Genomic DNA, 22,103 nt, shown 5'->3' with positions numbered 1-22,103 from the left:
CACTGCACTGACCCTGAACTCTGTGCAAGACCTGCGCAGCCACAGCGAACCAGCTCCCCTTAATTCTCCAGAAAAACACATCAAATCCACCCTCCCAGAGGAAACTCCGGACCCCCCGGTGGGTCTTCCAGCATGTTCTTTGGGGGCCTCGTCCTCTGCCCGCTGCGGTCACTGTGTTCGTGGCTTTGAGCCCCTGTCCAGTGCAGAGTGCTAAGCAACACTCGGACTCTGACGCTGATAAAAAATAAGAAATATTCATTGCTTTTGTAGTAAGGAAAAAAACCCTTAAAATAGACAACAACACAACAGGTTAAAACTAGTCCCCAGAAAAGCAGCCTGGCCTGCTGGCCACGCACACAACACCCAAAATCCCGGGGGATCGCCAGGCCTCCACTCACAGCACATGGGCTCCCTGGACACGCGCTCGGGCCGCTCCCAGGACAGGGGCTGAACCTCAACCCGTTCCTTCCCACACAGCAAAGCACGTAAGTGACATTATCGCAGGGATGACCTGAGCTTGTGCTAGTGTATAAACACGTACAGAGAAATCGGCCCGTCACCCTTGTCAACAAACACCACGTGATCGCGTCCCGGTGCTGTGAACCACGGGCAGGGCCCAGCCTGGCAGGAGGCAGCAGAAGCTCAGCTAAGTCCCGTGCTGTCTGCTTGAAAGCTCCACCCAGAACGCTCGCGTGGCCTGAACTGCGCCCAGACCCCAATGCTGAAACCCTAACCTCCAGCATCACCGTACTTGGAGAGGGACCTGTGACATCTGGTCTTCGTCTCCCTTTCTGGCACAAAGCTCCTACAGGTGAGTTTTGGAAAGCACCTAAGGATGGGGGCAGGGGGCAGGTTGCCCGGGGAACCAATCGTGTGGTTGGAACTTTCAGTCCACCCCCCCGCACGACGTCCTGGCAGGGGAGAGGGGCTGGAGGTTGAACCAATCACCAATGGCCAATGAGTTAACCACGCATGCCTGTGTCGTGAATCCCCCATAAAACCCCAAGAGGACAGGGTTCTGAAGCTTCCAGGTCAGTGAATGTGAGATCTGGGGAGAACGGCAGGCTCTGGAAGGGCTCGGAAGCTCCTTGCCCCTTCCTACAGACCTCGCCCTGTGCCCAGCTCCCCTCTGGCCATTCCTGAATTACATCCTGTTATAATAGATGGGTCAACTAGTAAGGAAAATATTTCCTTGAGTTCTGTGAGTCACGCCAGCAAATTCATGGAACCCAAGGAGGGGTCCCAGAAACCTCTGATTTACAGCCAGTCAGCCCCACGTATGGGTGATGACCTGGACTCTTGCCACTGGGATCCTAGGCTGGCGCTGCTCATGGGACCCCCAGTCTGTCGCCCATCAGCCACAAGCATGGCAGCATCTGAAGTGGGGGTGGGAGCAGGCAGGAGGGGGGGTCCTGCAGGACTGAACCTTGACCCCATGGGATCTGAGGCTGTCTCCAGGTGGACAGGGTCAGACACCCTGCTGGTGTCTCCAAATTCTTGGTGTGGAGGGAACCCCTCCACACACAACATTAGAACCGGGGTGAGAATACCATTTCAGGGGGTGATCCCAGGTAAATGAGGTCTCAAGGCTTGGGCCCTGCTCCGACATCCTACAAGATGACAGGGTGGAGAGCTGGCTGTCTCCGCATCTGCACAGAAACGGCCACGTGAATACAGAGCAAGGAGCCTGAGACGGAGGCCTCAGGAGACCCCAAAGCTGACCACACGGCCATCGGGGCATCCAGCTTCCGGGACAGTGAGAAACAAGCATCAGTTGCTGAAGTCGCCTGGCCTGTGGGCCTCGTGATGATGCCCTGAGCAGATGAGCATAAGACCCCAAACCATCCTGCAAGGTGGACACAGGGCATAAAGATCTGCCCAATACCACCCAGCGAGCAAACACAGCCAGACCCAAACATGAGTTTTCTGGTTCCCTTTGGGTTCATTACTTCTAAGACTCGGATAGATTTTAGGTAACTTACAATTATAGCTAGTAATTACAGGAATCATAAAAATCAGACCATCTGCCAACTCCCAACCAGCACCGTTGTGAGTAACAGCCCTGCTAAGCGGCCTGTGGCCAAGACAGTGGGAACCAAGTGCGCTCACTGGGGCCCCAGACGCAGCCCAGGGGGCTTTCCGCAAAGCAGGCTTGGAAAACTACTAATATCATTAGTGTCTGCTTCTGATCTCCAAAATAAAACAAATATAAAATACAGGAAAGTACCAAGAAAATGCCTTTGCCCTTTTGAAAATGATTCAACATATTAACCAATCCTCTCCCCCTTTCATCCAGTCACACTGCTGTCGCTCCTTCTGGCCACCGACTCTAGAGGATCAGCTTCCGGCTTCCGTGAGGCCGTGTCACTCCCTTAGGGTGAAGTGAACCCCACCGAGGGGTCAGTCTTCTCGTGAGGCCCATGCGGGGTGTGGAAGCCAAAGTCGGAGCCCAGCTCCGGTCCTGCCCGGGGCCAAGGGCACAGAGACCCAGGGTGGGCGTGGGCCCCTGGCCTCCGTGCTGACCAAACCTGGGGGGTCTCCACACACAGACGAGGGGTGACCTGCCCACAGCCCTGAGGGCCCCGTGTGTCTAGCAGTTCTTCCTTGCTAAGTCAGTAAGCAGACATTCTGGCTTGCACCCTCCGAAGGCTCCCCTGGAGTCTGCAGGAGAAATGAGGACCCTGACAACCAGCGGCCTCACCAGCCGTCTCTCCTGGGTGATGCGGCCAAGCATACTGCCCTCGTCCATGCTTTTTCCTCTCTTTTTCCAATTGCCCAGCAGATTGACCTGCAGAACTTTTCTACTTAGACCTGGAGATTCTGATTCCAGAGACCAGGGTGTTTGACCGCCCTCTGACAACAGAGACACCTGCCCACCTCAGAGTTGCCCCCTCCTTGGACAGTGTCCTTCAGTGCCCAGAACGAACTGTCCAAACCTCATGAGCAGGGCTAATGCCCAGCGACAAACCCAGCTCCTTTAGCAGGTGGTGCCAAGAAAACAAGAAGATAGAAAACCATCCCAAACAGGAGGATGCTAGACAAACCGGGGCAATTTTGCTTACCGTCATGCGGCCAGCAACGTATTGTTAACCGCTTTGGATGATAAAAAGTCTGACCCGATTTCTGCTGGTTGATGCTGACAGCTTTTAAGACCTGCCACTTCCCCTCCTGCCCCACGCTGAGGCCAGCTGACAAGAAAGCCTGGGGACTCCCTCCCCCGGCACTGGCTGGACCCCTCATCCCATGACCACCCTGAAACAAAACAAAACCTGAAGCCAACTGCTCAGAAAGCCTCACTGAACTAGTACTAGACCTTTTTAAACCAACCAGGTGTGTGCTGTGGGTTGAAACGTGTCCCCTGAAAATATATGTTCAAGTCCTAACCCCGGTAGAGCGAACGTGGCCTTATTTAGAAACAGGGTCTTTGCAGATGCGATTAGTTAAATTAAGATCAGGTCGTACCAGGTGGGGTGGGTCTCTGATCCAAGAGCTGGTATCGTGGGAAGAGGAAAGCGCGGACAGATACGCAGGGAGAGAAACACAGGACAGTGGAGTTGCCGTGTTCCCAGTCCCGGGATCGCCTGGGATCGTCAGCGGCCACCAGAAGCCAGCAGAGAGGCAGGGGCCCACCGGCCCTCAGGGCCTCCAAGAGGCACCCACTGGCCCACACCTCCGCTTCCAACTCCTAGCTGCCAGAACTGCAGCAGGAGTCTTCATGCCACTGTGTAACTGCATCTCTAGCCGCCAACGCAGCCTGTGTGTGGCTCCTGATGGCGGGACTCTCCCCAGCCTCCGTAAGAGACACACAGTCTCTTCTCTACGTCTTGTAAGGACACCAGTCACCGGATGAGGGCCCACGGAACCCAGTATGGCCTCATTTTAACTAATCACATCTGCAAAGAGCCTACTTCCAAAGACGGTCACATTTACAGGTGCCAGGGGTTAGGACTGCAATGCACGTTTGGGAGGGGACGCGATTCAACCGGTAACAATATCCAAGCCCAACCAGAGGCCATCCCACCGCTGCAGGGTGACCACACACGTTGAAGTCTACATCTCGCTGTGCAGTGGCGGGCCTGGCTGAGACAACACCGACCACAGGGCTCCCTCGCACGGCATGGGGGCGGCGGTGGGGGACACAAGAGGAGGTTGGACGTTATAGCACAAGTAGCATGCAAGGACTCTGCAGCCTGGCAGCGGCGCCCCCAAATGTGCTGAAGTGTGCAGGGAGGGCCCCCTGCTGCCCTCCTGCTTTTCTGCACCTGGAACCCCCCACTGAGGGCAGGGGAGCCTGCACCCTGAGAAAGACGCACAGCCCCCGTGACAGCCCCCACATCAGGCACCAGTGTCCCCTCAGCGGGCCCCGGGGCAACGTCAATACAACATCCCAAGCTGAGCATCCTCCCAGGACAGGAATGGCGTGTCCTGCAACCAGGCTTTGGCCTGGGCTCCTGCTGTGTAGGTCACTGAGCAAGGGGAAACGGCACTAAAACACAGCCGGATCCTCCGGGAGCTTACACTAGAGCTGGTCACACCCGCGGAACACACACGTGCTCATCTCTGAGCCAAGGCTGGCCATCCCCACCCCACACACCTCCTCAGGTTGCTGTGAGGGTCCGGAGGGATGTGCAGGAGTGAGGCAGTATCATATAAGGCAGTCAATGTTCTCCCAGATTTACTCGCACATTTATTCAGTGCTAGCAACTTCCCTAGGAGTTGGGGACAGCTTAGTGAAGGACACAACTACCCAAGTTTTAAACAGAGCTGGACTGGGGAGCAGGGGAAAAGACTGCTGTGGGATGGGGGGGGGGAACCTCCCGGAGAAGGGTGCACAAGAGCATCAGCCCCACGCTGGTGGGAGGGAGGGCCGAGCGAGCAGAAACAGGATGGGAAACACTGAGCTTTCCTGACCACAGGCAAGACTTGCTTCCACTCTGGAGGGGGCTCTGAGTGCAGGTGACATGCCTGTCTGGTGCTGCAAACAGCAGAGGGGTGACAAAGGTCAGCCCTAGGTGGTGGCAGTACCAGAGACGCTGACATGGGGTTGGGCTGAACGACAGAACAGACAGATGGGAAGGCTGTGGGAGGGCAGGGCTGCCGGGACCCCGAGCGGCTGGGGCTGCTGGCCTGGGAGCAGTTGCAAAGAAACTATTTGTGTGTCTCCAGCTTCCTAAATTCTCTCACTGTGGCCAGCAGTTTTCCAGATCTATTTGCAAATAAAATAATCAAAATCCAGCTGCCACCCTGTAGACAAGCAGGTTAGAGACGTCAGGGAAAACTCTTACCAACTCATCTAACTTGAAAAACAGGTAAGATGATTCTATGGAGAAATATGTGTATAATAACAATCGGGAAAATTCTGAAAAAGAACAGTAATGAAAGAGGACAAAGCCTACAGAGAGGAAAACACAGGACCAGCGGCCAGAAATTAAAGCTGCAGGCCTGGCTCTCGAGATACAGCTGGGTCACAGGGAAACACGGTTCCCAATCAGCCAGGAACCTCGTCTCTGGCCCTAGGAGCTCAGAGTGTCTGGGCTCATTCAGGCATGGGGAACCTGGAAAAACAGGGGTGCCTGGGGGCTCAGTGGGTTAAGCGTCTGCCTTCGGCTCAGGTTATGATCCCAGGGTCCTGGGATCGAGCCCCACATCAGGGTCCCTGCTCGGCAGGAGGCCTGCTTCTCCCTCTCCCTCCACCCCTGTCATGCTCTCTCTCTCTCTCTCACTCCTCTCTCTCTCAAATAAATACATAAAATCTTAAAAAGGAAGAATAAGGCAACTAACAATTTCATAAAACGTCTCAACACAGACAGCCTAACAGAAGTAGCCCATGTGAACCAGGCAGGTGGGTCTGGGAACCCCAAGTGGGAACCCTTCTTCCAACGAGAGCCGCATTTGCGCTAAGTCCATCTCCAAGCTTCTCTGTCAAACCATAATCTGAGCCTCAGATGCTCTGCGAATACAGCTTCTTCCTCCAACAAACCGTGTGAGCGCATCCTTCTGTCAGCTCCACCCAGAGCGCACCATGGAGACACGACGCGCGCTCTGTGGTCAGGACAAAACACAGAACCAAGATTTTTGTTTGTGTCTCAGTAAGTACTTCTTACACAACTGCAGTCATCATTAATGGGGTGAGTCTGCCTCAAGTTTGAACTTAAACGGCGTCCCTGGGCCTTGGTTCCCTCATCTGTCTGATGGGGCAGAGGTACCTGGAGGGGGGCCTGACAACGCTCTTCTGAGAAGCAAGCAGAATGTATGTTTCAGAGAACATTCCCTGACCCGATGGTTCTGGGGAAGAGGCCCTTCCCTGAGCTGGATGGAGGCTGGCGGCACGGCCTTGCCCACAGCACCCGTCCCAACACTCCTGTTTTCTGCTGAGGGAACACACTGGGTCGCTGGCGTGGTCGTGGGGCAATCACAGATCCACGGGGAGTTGGGGGGGTGGCCAAAGTCTGTGTCCTGCTGGCAAGAGCACGTCCCTTCTTCAGAAGCCACAGCAGCCACTGGGCAGGCCAAGGGCTCCCACTGGACTTGTCCTGGAGCAGACACACACCTTGTCTGGGTCCCCCAGTGTCTCCACCCCTCCCCTCCCCTCCCTGGGCCTCCACCCAGCATGAAGAGCCATCCGGACCAGGCCAGGCTCTGGCGGGGAAGTTGAACCCTTCCCAGAAGGCAGAGGCCCGGATCCTTTCCTTCCCCACCAAATGATGGTGTTAGGAGAGCATCTTTGTGGACAGGAATGGCAAAATAAAGTCCTAGGTACTTGTAAGTGTCTGGTGGATGAGAAGGGGAGCATCTCAGCTGCCAGGAAAGTGGACGGGGCCTCCAGGGCACTCATTCACCTCCTGCTCTTTCCTCAGAGGGCAGCCCTCACTGGGTTTCTTCTGGAAACAAAAACCTGAGGGGATGCAGGTGGCGTGTTAACAATGGGATCAAAGACCCTGGGACCGGCTGTTGCTGAGGGACTAAAAGAGGTCAGGTAGAAAGTTTCCATCTTTAAAGACTCGGGGAGTGAAGAGTCCTCGTTCTTACCCCAATAACTCCATCGGACAGGCAAGACTTTTCAAGTCTAATGTCAGGTGTTGGGAGGTGCAGAGAGGCCTTAAAGTCTGGTGGGGGGAGAGGAAGGCAGTTCGACCACCCATGAGGACACTTCAATAGGATCAACTAAAATAGACAGGCCCTCTGACCCCAATGTCCAATTCTTGCGCAGGTCCACAGGGAGAGACAACATGCAGCATTATTTTATGGAGAAAACTGGAAACCCTCTGACTACATAACAGGACCGTGCTGCACGATATTCTATAGATGTCAAAAGTTGGGTAGATCTGATCCTTGTTCTGACATGGGGACAACAGGAACCATACCACGGGGTGAACAAAGCAAGCCGCAGAAGCTGTATGAGAGCATTTAAATAAAACACACCGACCCCCGACACTGCACACCATTTGAGGGAAGGCAGGAACCCCAGAAACCCACCAGCGAGTGATGGCCCCCGGGGTTAAGAACCTCTGACTTAGACAACATTTCAAGCCACAGAAAACAGAAGCCATGTAGCAGAAAACATGTGCTGGGATTAGCACAGATGGGCCACAGAACCCGAGGAGCCCTAACACCAAGGCACAGAGTACAGGAGACAAGCCAGGAGGCCCGCAGGACGGAGCTGATGGCAGCAGGTCCCCGAGCTCCATCTCTCCTGTCCCCTCTACGCTGCTGTCACGGGGACTCCCCCTCCATGAGTGGCATGCAGGGAGCTCACACATGAGGCCGGTCCTACAGTCCAGCCCAGCATCCTTGTCTCTACGTAGCCCCAAACTCACTGGACTGTGGGTCACCTCCAACATATCTTTTCCTTTGAGGCCTTGCTCCTGGCCAGGCCCTTGTGCCTAATGCCCAGCACATCAGTAAGGGCCTCCTCTGTCCTTCCCAGCTCCCCTACAGTGATTCACGGGGGAAAGAACACCAGAGTCAGAGGCTCCTCCGTGCACAGCCCGGCAGAAATCGCAGATCCCTTCCCAGCCCTGCCCCAAACCCTGCCTTTCTCCCCCAGGACTGAGTCCAGGAGGCTGAGCATCTGCAGGTCAGCTGACTGAGACGGGCCAGAAAATCTCAGGAAGTCGGGTCTTCCTGGCCAGACTCTGCCCTACCAGTGAAACCTGCAGGGTAGACAGGTCAGGGTTACATGTGGACATGAGGACTGTCCACAGATGCATGCATGCCATAGTCATATGCCACAGTGCCCAGTTCTCTCTGTAAAATGAAGTAAAGGACACTGACAGTTCCGTGACCTCAGCTTTCCAGTGAGTACACGTCAGAGCATTCATTACAGATGAGTACCACCTGCAGACTCATGGGGTCACTAAAAACAGGACGATACCAGTCTACACCAATGCCACCTACCACAGGGACACCATAGAGGGCCTGCTGGCTCCCAGCAGAGCACCCCTAAGCCCACCTCCGACCCGGGTCTACAAAGTAGTGTGTCTGGACACCAAATGCACCATCACATCTGAGAGGCCTGAGGGCCGCCGCACACAACCTCAGACATCTCGCGGCTGCCAGGCCACCCCGCCTCCCCCTTTCCTGACAAGAGGCGCAGGAACGGGGTGGGACCTTGAACTCCCGTTCAGTCTGGCCTTCTGAGGGATGGGCCAGGTGTTTATTCTATTTATGAGCTCAAAGTACTGGGTACTTTGTGACCAGAGCTCCCCAAACCTGGAAAGCCAGCAGGAAGATGGGAATGCCCACGACTTGGCCAGCGTCATTAGGGCCGTGGGCAGAGCCAGCTCACCCCATGCATGGCAGGGCCTCCCCCCGTGAGAGGCCTGGTACCTGTCCTCTCCACCCCACAGGAGCGGGTACCACAGCCACCACGTCTAAGACCCTCTGAGTGTGCACGGTCTTCAAACTAAGAATTTTGCCAATTAAAGCAATGACCTTGAGACTCATTCTCCTCCTCTGGGAAGGTACTGGACTGTCATTTCCAGCTTGCACGACTAGTTAGATTATGGAAGCAAAAACTAATTATAATTAATGGCTGAGGTTTTCTTTTGCAAGGAAGGATTGTTTCAAAAATGACAAACTCGGCGTGTGTCACCATGTTTCCCTAAAGAAAGAACATTTTCGCACCGAGGCAGTGGAAGGCGGTGATGTCAGAACGGGGCTGCCACCCAGCAGGGCCCGCGGCCCGGCCCGGCCCGGCCCGGAGACCCGACCCGCAGCCCCCACCCCGCGGGCGCGCGGCCTCCCCTGCCCTCGCACGCGACCTTCGGGGACCCCCGGGCTGCGCCCCGCGGGGGAGAGCCCAGCATCCGCTCCTACGCGAGCAAGTGGAAAACAGCTGCGCAGGGCAGGGCCGGCGCGCCGAGCACCGGGCGCTCGGGGCCCAGCGCCTCCCAGGCCCAGGGCCGCGCCTGCCCCACCCGACCCGACCCCCGCCCCAGCCCCCGCCCCTGCCCCGCCCGCGCCCCCTCGCGCCCCCCGGCCCGGCCGCGCCCGCCCAAGGTCGGCGGGAGGGCCGCGGGGCCCGGCGGGCGGGGGTCCGGGCGGGCGCCGGGGGCGGGGGGTCCAGGGACTGGCGGCCCGCGTCCGCACCTGCCCGCAGGGACCCCCACTCCGCGGCCCGCAGCCCCCTCTCCGGCTCGGCCTGAGCGCCGCACTCACCCGGGCGACGCCATCAGCGCGGCGAGGTCTCCGCGCTGCCGCCGCCTCCGCTTCCTCCGCGCTGAGCGCCTCCGCTGGGGAGGGGCCTCGCGCCGGCCACGGCCGCCCGCCCGGGCAGCTCCAGGCGGCGGGGGCGCGGGGAGGGGGCCGCGCTCGGGAAGGGGGCCCCAGGCGGCGGAGAGGGGACGGGGCCCTGGGGGGCGCTCGGGGAGGGAGCGGGGGGGGGGCGCCCGGGGAGGGGTCCCGGGACAGCTGGGGGCCGCGGGGAGGGTCCCGGTATCGCCCCCGAGCGGCCAAAGGAGGGGATGCGGGGGGGCAGGCAGTGTAGGGCTGGCATCAGGAGTGGGGGCGGCCGCAACCCTGACCCGCCCACCGGCCCACCTGCCCAGGTGCCCGCAGGCCAGGACTCCGGGAGAGGTGCCTACGGGGCCAAACCAGCGGAAAACCTGCCCCGGGGCCACGAAGCAGCTGCGGGACCGGGTAAAATCGACGCCTCCCTACCACAAGAGTTTGATTTCCCTAAGAAAAGCCTTTTCTTCAGCCCAGGAGAGCAAGGCACCGTCACTACTATTAAGCAAGTGGTAACTATGCTATTACTTGCTGTGCTGTCTTGCACGAGTTGCTGGCCTCTCTGAGCCCAGTTACCCCTCGTCAAATGTGTATAAAATTACACTGTTCAGCCCTAAGGACTGTGGAGCACTTTGACCATCCCTTACATTGTGTTATTCAGCAATGATAAGGAATCTGGGGTTCCTACAGGGGGTTTCACAGGCACCGCCTATGAGTGCTTGAGCCTCAGTTCCTGTTTCAGCACAATGAGTTTTCAAAAATAAATGAGCTCTTGTAAGTGAAAACGCTTATCAAAAAGCTTTGGAAAATGTAAACCACTGTCGATCATATTTCTGTCTTATGTTAGACATTACTGATAATATTCTGTTTTTACTTGTTGATAAGAGGAAGAGCAAAGCCAAGACAGGAGCCAGAAGACCTGGGTTGAATTCTGGGCTCCACCCATCAGGAACTCTGCGATCTCGGCAAGAGAGAGCCTCATCAGGGCTGTCCTCTCCTCACCGGAAAAACGGGGTAAAAATAGGTCCCTTCCTCTGTCTGGGTGTTGAACGAGTTAATATTTGTAAAGTGGGTGATACATTGGCTGGTGCATGGTCTCTTTTCCTTGCTGAGAATCCATCCAATGTTTTGAGCATCTTTGTTCCCTTGGGTAAAATGCAAGGTCAAGAAATTGCTGCCTTAAGGTCAGAAGGTAATTAATGCTCCGTAAAGTTAGCTAAGTAAAGCTACGGGGGCTGTGAGACCCAGATTGGGAATAAATCCAAGACCAGGGTTAGGGAGAGTTTGGGGAGGGGGCAACTGCTAAATAGCCTGGTTCAAGGAAGTAATGATTGCTACTGGAGTGAGGGAGGGCAGATAATTTTTTACAAATCAACTTAGTTGACTTTAAAATATATTTTAAAATAACTAAATATAAGTTCACTGAAATATTCTCCCTCAACATGAATTTTAGTGGGTATGTGCCATTTCACTGCCTAGTGGATGATTATGTTTTAACCAACCCCTACTGTTGGACATAAATATTGCTGCCAATATTCATTATTATAAGAAATATGGACAAAAAATATCCCCATCCATGATTATTTCATCCAGTATTCATCCATGATTATCTCCTTTTTTTTTTTTAAGATTTCATTTATTTGACAGAGAGATAGTGAAGGCAGGAACACAAGCAGGGGGAGCGGGAGAGGGAGAAGCAGGCTCCCCGCTGAGCAGGGAGCCCGAGGTGGGGTTCGATCCCAGGACCCTGGGATCATGACCTGAGCCGAAGGCAGACGCTTAACGACTGCGCCATCCAGGTGCCCAACCCCCTGCCCCATGATTATTTCCTTAAGCCAAGTTTCTAGGAGTTGAATTTCTAGGTCAGATGATGTAAGCATTTTAAGTCTTTTCAGGTACATATATAACATACACACACACACAAACACACACATATACATACACTTACATATGCTATACATACATATAGACTCACACAGATTACTCTCCCAGCACATTTACCAACACTGATGATAGTGCCAGTTTCCCAAAACTTGTTCTATAAATTTAACAATTTCTTTTGTTGCCAATTTGGTAGGTTAAAAACCAGTATTTTTGCAAAATGGTAGACTAGGAAGTTCCAAGCTCTAATTTCCTCACAGAAAAGTGAACAAAACAACCTGAAACTGCCTGAACTAATTTTGTTGGGGCTCTAAACACCAAAGACTTACAGCAACCAAGCAAACACTCAAGCAAGAAAAACACATATTTAAAATTGCAGGTAAGTTTTCTGGCGTTTTTACTTGCGTTGTCCCACCCCTTCTCCAGGGTAGCAGTGGTCTTGGCCTTGAGCAGGTAGGATCCTGTTTCCCAGTCCCCACATACTTACTGTCTTGGACAGGCCTTGTTTGCATACAACCTTAGAAGAAGTGGTAAAGGGAGTCCATCAGATTGAAACAACAGAATGCTAGACCAGAACTCACAGCAGGATGAAGTTGTAAAGATCTATCATAAAGATAAATATATGGGCAAATACAAAAACCAAAATTTTAATTTTGGTAGTAACTCCACTTTTTATTTTCAATAGGACTTAAAAGACAAATGCATACAAATAATTATGTTATAAATATATATTACTGGGGGGCACCTGGGAAGCTCAGTTGGTTGAGCATCTGCCTTTGGCTCAGGTCATGATCTAGGGGTCCTGGGATCGAGTTCCACATCAGGCCCCTTGCTCAGCAGGGAGTCTGCTTCTCCCTCTCCCTCTGCTGCTCCCCTGCTTGTGTGCTCCCTCTCTCTCTCTCTCTGACAAATAAAATCTTTAAAATAAATGTTACTGCGCACAGGGTATAAAAAATGTAATTTGTGATATTAATAACTTGAAGGAGAAATGACTGTAAAGTGTAGAGTTTTTGTATGAAGTTGAGGTGTTCAAATCATTAAAATTAGACTTTTGTAACTTTAGGATATTATATGTAATCTGCATGGTATCCATAAAGAAAGTCTCTATAGAATATATAGAAGAGTATATACTTGAAGGGAATCAAAACATGTCATTACAAAAAAATCAGCTGACCAGAAATAAGGCAGTAATAGAAGAGAGACAAAGCTCTAAGACAAATAATAATAATAATTTTTTAAAAAGGCAAAGTGGCAGTAGTAAATTCCTCCTTATCAGTAATTATTTCATATGTGAATGGATTAAATTGTCCAATCAAAAGGCAGAGATTGGCAGAATGGGTTTTAAAAAATAATCCAAATATATACTGTTTACAAGAGACTCACCTTGAGTCTAAAGATGGAAAAAGATTGGAAGTGAAAGGATGGTAAAAGATGTTCCGTGCAAACAGTAACCAAGAAAGCTGGGTAAACTATTTAGATAAAATAGACTTTAGGTTAGAACTGTTATAAGAGATAAAGAAAGACATTATATATATTTAAAAATAGTCAATTCACCAAGACATAGCAATTATAAACATATATGCACCAAATAAAAAGCCCCAAAATAAATGAAGCAAATATTCACAGAATTGAAGGGAAAACTAGTTCTATAATAATACTTGGATACTTCAATAGTCATTTCCTACAGTATATAGGAAAACCAGGAAGAAGATCAAGAACGAAACAGAGAACCTGAACCATACTATAAATTGGTTGTGTCCAACAGAACACTGCATGCAATAGCAGCATAACACACATTCTTCTCAAGTGCACGTGGACCATCCTCCAGAAGAGACCACATGTCAGGCCACAGAACAAGTCTTAATAAATTTAAAAAAGATTTCCAATCATTCAAAATATCTTTTCTTATCACAGTAGAATGAAACTAGACATCAAAAATATAAAGCAGGAAAATTCACAAATATGTGGAAATTAAGCAGCACACCATAAACAACTGATAAATTAAAGAATAAATCACAAGGAAAACTGGGAAATACCTCAACAACAATAAAAACATAGCAACACATGGGATATAGCAAAAACAGTGCTAAGAGGGAATTGTATATATATATATCTTATAAAAGAAGGAAAATCTCAAATCAGTAACCTAACTCTATGCCTCAAGGGAAAAAAAAGTGAAGAGCCCACCAACCCAAAGCTAGCAAAAGGAAGTAAATAATAAAGACTAGAAAAGAGAAAAATAAAGAATAGAAAAATCAATGAAATAAAAAGCTGATTCTTTGAAAAGATCAAAATTAACAAACTTTTAGCTAAACTCACAAAAGGACAGAAGACATAAATCACTAAAACCAGAAATCCAAGTAGGGACATTACTACTGGTTTTACAGGAAAAAAAAGAATTATAAGAGAATACTACAAATGACTGTATACCAACAAATTGCAATCACCTAAATGAAAACACTGATTTCCTGGAAACACAATTGACTGAATAATGAAGAAACAGAAAATCTGAACAGATCTATAACTAGACATTGAAGTAGTAATCAAAAAAACCTCACAACAAGGAAAAGCGTGGCTTCAATGGTGAATTCTACAAAATATTTAAATAGTAACATTAATCCTCTCTTTGAAAAAATTAAAGAGCATGAGATCAACATTACACCTGATACTAAAGCCAAAGACCAGACAAGAAAGCTACAGACCAATTTCCCTTATGAATATTGATACAAAAATTCTTGACAAGATACTAGCAAACAGAATCCAGAAAAAGACTATATACAATGACCAAGTGGGATTTATTCCTGGAATGCAAGGATGGTGCCACATATGAAAACTGATCAGTATAATATATTACATTAATACAAAGGAGAAAGGAAAAGTACATGATTATCTCAATGTATGCAGAAAAAGCATTTGACAAAATTCAACAGCTTTCTTGACAAAAACACTCAAACCAGAAGTGGATGGAAACCTCTTCAACACAATAAAGGCCACATATAAAACCCGAGAGTTAACACCATACTCAATGGTGAAAGCCTGCAAGTTTTTCCCTAAAATTAGAAACAAGAAAAGGATGCTCGCTTTTGCCACTTCTATTCAACACAGTACCAGAAGTCCTAGTCAGATCAATTAGGCAAAGAAAAGAAAAGGCATCCAAACTGGAAAAGAAAAAGTAAAATTATCTCTGTAGATGACATGATCATATATGTACAAAGTCCCAAAAATTCCACACCAAAAAAAAAAAAATCAACAATAAAAACCCTATAATACTTAATAGGTGAATTCAGCAAAGTTGCAAGTAAAAAAATCAATATGCAAAAATCAGCTGTGATGATGGCAGCAGGCCATGCACCTGCAGACACCTGCAGCAGGCCTGCCCAAAGACCTCAGCAGCCATAGTCACATCAGCCAGCACACCCAGAATCTCTGACCACACTCTTTGGAGAGGTCCTTCCCTACTGAACCAGCCAGTAAGAATTAGAAGAGGTAACTGCTTCTTCAAATGTACAAATACCAACACTAGGCTAGAAAGATCATGAATAATGACATCACAAACCTAATAAAGCTAAAGAAACAGAAACCCATGAACTATTTGACAAAGAACACAAAATAATTTTCTTAAATAAATGAGAGAAAAAAAAATTACCCCTGATGAACATAGATGATAAATCCTCAACAAAATTCTAGCAAGCTGGATTAAACAGCGCATTAAAAGTACACCATGACTAGGTAGAATTTACCCCTGGGGTGCAAGGATGGCTCAAATTATGCAAATCAATCATTGTGATACACCACATTAGCAGAATAAAGGATAAAAATCACATGATCATTGAAATAGATTCAGAAAAGCAGTTTACAAAACTCAACATCCTTTCATGATAAAAACTCTCAACAAAATAGGTACAGTAGGAATTTACCTTAATACAATAGAGGCTGTTTACAAGAAGCCCATAGTTAACATTATACTCAATGATGAAAAGCTAAAAGTTTACCCTCTAAAGTACTAAACAAGGCAAGAATGCCCACTCTTGCTTCTCCTATTCAACATTGTACTATAAGTCCTAGACAGGATAATTAAATAAGAAAAAATAATAAATAAAAGACATCCAAATCAGAAAGAAAGTACAATTATCTCTGTTTACAGAAGACATGATCTTCTATATAGAAAGACTAAAGACTACACACACACACCTGTTAAAATAAATGGATTCAGTAAAGTTGCAGGATACAAAAATCCATGTACAAAAATCAGTTGCATTTCTATACACAAACAAACCTATATCCAAAGAGGAAATTAAGAAAACAGTCTCATTTACAATATCATCAAAAACAATAAAAGCGGCGCCTGGGTGGCTCAGTCGTTAAGCGTCTGCCTTCAGCTCAGGTCGTGATCCCAGGGTCCTGGGATCGAGCCCCGCATCGGGCTCCCTGCTTCCTCTCACTATCTCTCTCTGTCAAATAAATAAATAAAACCTTAAAAAAAAAAAAACAATAAAATACTTAGGAAAAAACTAAGGAGTTAAGAGACCTGTACATAGAAATCTACAAAACAGTGAGGAAAGAGATTAAAGAAGACACATTTCATGTTCATTGACTGAAAGAATATTGTTTTAAAATCAATTATTCAAAATGATCTACATTTTCAATACAATCCCCCAAAAATACTAATGGCATTCTTTATGGAAGTAGGAAAAAATAATCCTAGAATTCATTTGGAACCACCACAGACCTTGAATGTCCAAGCAATTTTGAGCAAGAACATACTGGGGGCATCACACTTCCTGATTTCAAAATATATTAGACAGCTACAGCAATCAAAACTGCATGATACTGGCATAAAAACAAATATACAGGGCACCTGGGTGGCTCAGTTGGTTAAGTGTCTGCCTTTGGCTCAGGTCATGATCTCAGGTTCCTGGGATTGAGTCCTGCATCAGGCTCCCTGCTCAGCGGGAGCCTGCTTCTCCCTCTCCCCCCTGCTTGGGCTCTCTCTCACGATCTCTGTCACTATCTGTCTCTCTCTCACAAATAAATAAATCAAATCTTTAAAAAAATAAAAACAAAAAACAAATATACAGTAGTCCCCTCTTAGCCATGGTTTCAGTTACTTATGGTCAACTGCAGTCCAAAACCAGATGATCCTCCTTCTGACAATCAGAAGGTCAATAGTAGCCTAACGCTACATGTAATGCCTACACTATTCACCTCACTTCCTCTCACCTCACATCATCACAAGAGGAAGGGTGAGTGCAGTACAAGAAGATATTTTGAGGGCACCTGGGTGGTTCAGTTGGTTAAACAACTGCCTTCGGCTCAGGTCATGATCCTGGAGTCCAGGATAGAGTTCTGCATCGGGCTCCCTGCTCAGCAGGGAGTCTGCTTCTCCCTCTGACCCTCCCCCGTCTCATGCTCTCTCTTCTCTATCTCATTCTCTCTCTCTCAAATAAATAAAATCTTTTAAAAAAAAGATATTTTGAGAAAAATAAAGACCAAAGTCACATAATTTTTATTATAGTATATTGTCATAATTTTTCTATTTTTTTATTGGTTACTGATATTAGCCTTTTATTGTGCTTAATTTAAAAATTAAACTTTATCATAGGTATGCACATAGAGAAAACAACAGAGTATGTATAGGGTTCAGTATTATTCCCGTTTCAGGCATCCACTAGGGGTCTTGGAACATAGCCCCCACTGACAAGGGGGGACTACCAATGGAACAGAATGGAGAGCCCAGGAGTAAGTCCATGCATCTACAGTCAACCAATCTTAGAGAAGCGTGCCAAGAACACTAAATGGGGAAAGGACAGTCTCTCAACCAATGTTGATGGGAAAACTGGATATCCACATGCAGAAGCATGAAATTGGATACTTATCTCACATCACACACAAACACCAACTCAAAATGGATAAAAGACATAATCCTAAAACCTGAAACTATAAAACTCTTAGAAGAAAACATAGGGGAAAAGCTAAATATTGCACTCTGCAATTAATTCTTGGGTAAGACACCAAAAGCACAGACAACAAAAGCAAAAAATACACAAGTGGGGTTATATCAAACTGAAAAACTACTGTCTAGCAAAGGAAACAATCAACTAAATGAAAAGACAACCTATGGAATGGAAGACATTATTTGCAAACCATAAATCTGATAAGAGGTGAATATTTAAAATATAGAAGAAACTCCTTCAACTCAATAATAATTTCTTTTAAGAAAAACTGATTTAGATGGCTAAAATTAACAAGTCAGGGAACGACAGATGTTGGCGGGGATGTGGAGAAAGGGGAACCCTCCTACACTGTTGGTGGGAATGCAAGCTGGTGCAGCCACTCTGGAAAACAGTATGGAGGTTCCTCAAACAGTTGAAATTAGAGCTACCATTCAATCCAGCAATTGTACTACTGGGTATTTACCCCAAAGATACAAATGTAGGGACCCGAAGGGGTACGTGCACCCCAATGTTTATAGCAGCAATGTCCACAATAGCCAAACTGTGGAAAGAGCCAAGATGTCCATCGACAGATGAATGGATAAAGAAGAAGTGGTATCATGACCTCACTGATATGAGGAATTCTTAATCTCAGGAAACAAACTGAGTGTTACTGGAGTGGTTGGGGGTGGGAGGGATGGGGTGGCTGGGTGACAGACATTGGGGAGGGTATGTGCTACAGTGAGCGCTGTGAATTGTGCAAGACTGTTGAATCACAGATCTGTACTTCTGAAACAACGCAACATATTTTAAGAAAAAAGAAAAAGAAGAAGATAGCAGGAGAGGAAGAATGAAGGGGAGTAAGTCAGAGGGGGAGACGAACCATGAGAGATGATGGACTCTGAAAAACAAACTGAGGGTTCTGGAGGGGAGGAGGGTAGGGGGATGGGTTAGCCTAGCGATGGGTATTAAAGAGGGCACATTCTGCATGGAGCACTGGGTGTTATGAACAAACAATGAATCGTGGAACACTACATCAAAAACTAATGATGTACACTCGGCATCAGGGAAATCCAAATCAAAACCTCAATGAGATACCACCTCACACCCGTCAGAATGGCTAAAATTAACAAGTCAGGGAATGACAGATGTTGGCGGGGATGTGGAGAAAGGGGAACCCTCCTACACTGTTGGTGGGAATGCAAGCTGGTGCAACCCCTCTGGAAAACAGTATGGAGGTTCCTCAAACAGTTGAAATTAGAGCTACCGTTCGATCCAGCAATTGCACTACTGGGTATTTACCACAAAGATACAAATGTAGGGACCCGAAGGGGTACATGTACCCCAATGTTTATAGCAGCAATGTCCACAATAGCCAAACTGTGGAAAGAGCCAAGATGCCCATCGACAGATGAATGGATAAAGAAGATGTGGTATATATACACAATGGAATATTATGCAGCCATCCAAAGGAATGAGATCTTGCCACTTGCAACGACGTGGATGGAACTGGAGGGTGTTATGCTGAGTGAAATAAGTCAATCAGAGAAAGACATGTATCATATGACCTCACTGATATGAGGAATTCTTAATCTCAGGAAACAAACTGAGTGTTACTGGAGTGGTTGGGGGTGGGAGGGATGGGATGGCTGGGTGATAGACATTGGGGAGGGTATGTGCTATGGTGAGCGCTGTGAATTGTGCAAGACTGTTGAATCACAGATCTGTACTTCTGAAACAAATAACGCAACATATTTTAAGAAAAAAGGAAAAGAAGAAGATAACAGGAGAGGAAGAAAAGGGGAGTATGTCAGAGGGGGAGACGAACCATGAGAGATGATGGATTCTGAAAAACAAACTGAGGGTTCTAGAGGGTAGGGGGGTGGGGGGATGGGTTAGCCTGGTGATGGGTATTGAGGAGGGCACATTCTGCATGGAGCACTGGGTGTTATGAACAAACAATGAATCATGGAACACTGCATCAAAAACTAATGATGTAATATATGGTGATTAACATAACAATAAAAAAATTAAAAAAAGAAAAGAAAAGAAAAACTGATTTAGAAATGGGCAAAGGACCTCAAGAGACATTTCTCAAAAGAAGACATAAAAATGGCCAACGGGTATATGAAAAGGTGCTCAACATAACTAATCATCAGGGAAATGTAAATGCAAACCACAATCAGATATTACCTCACACCTGTGAGAATGGCCATTATCAAAGAGACAAGATATGTGTTGGTGAGGATGTTGAGAAACAGAATGCCTGGTACACTGATGGTGGGAATGCAAACTGGTGCAGCCACTGTGGAAAACAGTATGGAAGGTCCTCAGAAAGCTAAACATAGAAATACCATGTGATCCAACATCACACATCTGAATATATACCCAAAAGTATTGAAGTCGGGACCTCAAAGAGATATGTGTACTCTGCTGTTCGTTGAAGCATTATTCACAATAATCAAGATAGGGAAACAGCCTAATTGTCCATCAAGGACTGAATGGATAGAGAAAAATGTGGTGTATAAATACAATAGAATATTGGTCAGCCTTTAAAAAGCAGAAAATCCTGACATTTGCAACAACATGGATGTACCTAGAGACCCTTATGCTAAGTGAAATAAACCAGACAAAGGACAAATTCTACATGATCCCTCTTTTAGGAGGAATCTAAAATAGTAAAATTCAGAACCACAGCATGGAATAATGGTTACCAGGGGCTGGGAGGAGGGAAAAACAGAGCGGTGTTGGTTAGTCAAAGGGTACAAAGTTCTAGTTATGCAAAATGAGTAAGTTCTGGAGATCTAATGTACAACATAGGGCCTATAGTTAACAACACTGTATGGTATACTTAAAAATATGCTAAGAAGGTAGATCTTATGTTAAGTGCTCTTAAACCCAAAAGAAAAAATACATATAATAAGTAAATAAACAAATAAACAAAAATAATAATACATAAAGGGAGTGACAAGAAACTTTTGGAGGTGATAGGATGGGTTTATGGCCTTCATTGTGGTGATGTCTTCACAGGGATATTCTGATCTTCAAGCTCATCAAACTGTATACATTAGATACGTGGAGCTTTTTGAATTTCAGCCATACTCAATAAAGAGAATAAGGAAAATCAGTTGTATTTCCATTCACTAACAATAAACAATATTAAAAAGAAATTAAGGAACCAATTCTACTTACATTATCATCAAAAAGAAGAATATTTAGAAATAATGGGCACCTGGGTGGCTCAGTCAGTAAAGCAGCGAGCTCTTGATTTCACCTTAGGTCGTGATCTCAGGGTGGTGAGACTGAGCCCCACAATCGGGCTCCACACTCAGTGGGGAGTCTGCTTGAGATCCTCTCCATCTCCTTCTGCCCCCCCCTGCTCATGTGATCTCTCTCTAAAATGAATAAATAAATTTAAAAAAAATTTATACGAACTTACAGAAGATGTGACACTGGAAACTATAAAACAATGTTGAAAGAAATTAATGAAGATATAAATAAGTGGAAAGATATTCCATATTCACAGATTGGAAATCTTAATATTGTTGTCAATGCAACCCAAAGCAATTTACAGTTTCAATGGAATCACGATCAAAATCTCAAGACATTTTTTTACAGAATAGAAGAAGTCATCCTAAAATTCATATGGAATCTCAAGAACAATGAATAACCAAAATACTCTTAAAAATAAAGAACAAAGTTGGAGGACTCATACCTCCCAATTTCAAAACTAACTATAAAACTATAGTAATCAGGGCACCTGAGTGGCTCAGTCATTAAGCGTCTGCCTACGGCTCAGATCATGATCCCAGGGACCTGGGACTGAGTCCTGCATCAGGCTCTCTGCTCAGCGGGGAGCCTGCTTCTCCCTCTCCCACCCTCCCTGCTTGTATTCCCTCTCTCCCTCTCTCTCTCTCTGTCAAATAAATAAATAAAATCTTTAAAAAAAACTATAGTGATCAAAATAGTGTAGTACATAAAGACAGACATATAGACCGATGGAATAGAATATTGAGCCCAGAAATAAATTCTCACATATGTGGTCCAACATATTTTCAACTCAATTGCTAACACCAGTCTATGTGGAAAGGATAGTCTTTTCAAAAAATGGTGCTGAGAAAACCGGAAATCCACATACATAAGAGTGAAGTTGGACTCATACCTTACATCATATACAAAAATTACTCGGGGATGCCTGGGTGGCTCAGTTGGTTAAGTGTCTGACTTTGGCTCAGGTCATGATCCCAGGGTCCTGGAATCGAGCCCCACATCAGGTTCTCTGCTCAGTGTGGAGCCTGCTTCTCCCTCTTCCTCTGCCTGCCGCTCTGCCTACTTGTGCTCTATCTCTGTCAAATAAATAAGGTCTTCAAAAAAAAAATTACTTGGGGTGCCTGGGTGGCACAGTTAAGTATCCGACTCTCAGTTTCAGCTCAGGTCATGATCTCAGGGTGGCAGGATCGAGCCCCACCTCAAGCTTTGTACTCAGCATGAAGTATGCTTGAGACTCTCTTCTCCTCTCCCTCTGCCCCTCTCCCCTGCATGTGTGCTCGCTCTCTCTAA

The 22,103-nt window shown here is 47.3% G+C and overlaps 1 protein-coding gene across 7 annotated transcripts in view; it reads right to left on the bottom strand.

Annotated features, from left to right (window-relative positions):
- The window catches only part of URGCP (upregulator of cell proliferation), a 57,835-nt gene that overhangs the window by 15,235 nt on the left and 20,497 nt on the right, over positions 1–22,103 (bottom strand). The window contains exon 1 of one of the 7 annotated variants that reach the window (XM_025853041.2): positions 9,661–10,145. The exons of 3 other annotated variants lie outside the window; for them this stretch is intronic. In XM_025853041.2, coding sequence (XP_025708826.1) covers positions 9,661–9,674 — 14 coding nt within the window. In that variant the 5' untranslated portion in view covers positions 9,675–10,145. Of the gene's footprint in view, positions 1–12; positions 6,570–9,660; positions 10,146–22,103 lie in introns of those variants that run through there. 3 more of the 7 variants (XM_073885051.1, XM_073885046.1, XM_073885049.1) reach the window with 3 other exon arrangements.

The sequence above is a fragment of the Callorhinus ursinus genome, unplaced genomic scaffold (assembly GCF_003265705.2).
Source record: "Callorhinus ursinus isolate GAN/ISIS: 27379988/994484 unplaced genomic scaffold, GSC_fseal_2.0 scaffold60, whole genome shotgun sequence".
Classification (NCBI taxonomy): Eukaryota; Metazoa; Chordata; class Mammalia; order Carnivora; family Otariidae; genus Callorhinus; species Callorhinus ursinus.
Note: the sequence above shows the minus strand (reverse complement) of the source record. Positions and strands in the feature narration are given on the sequence as shown.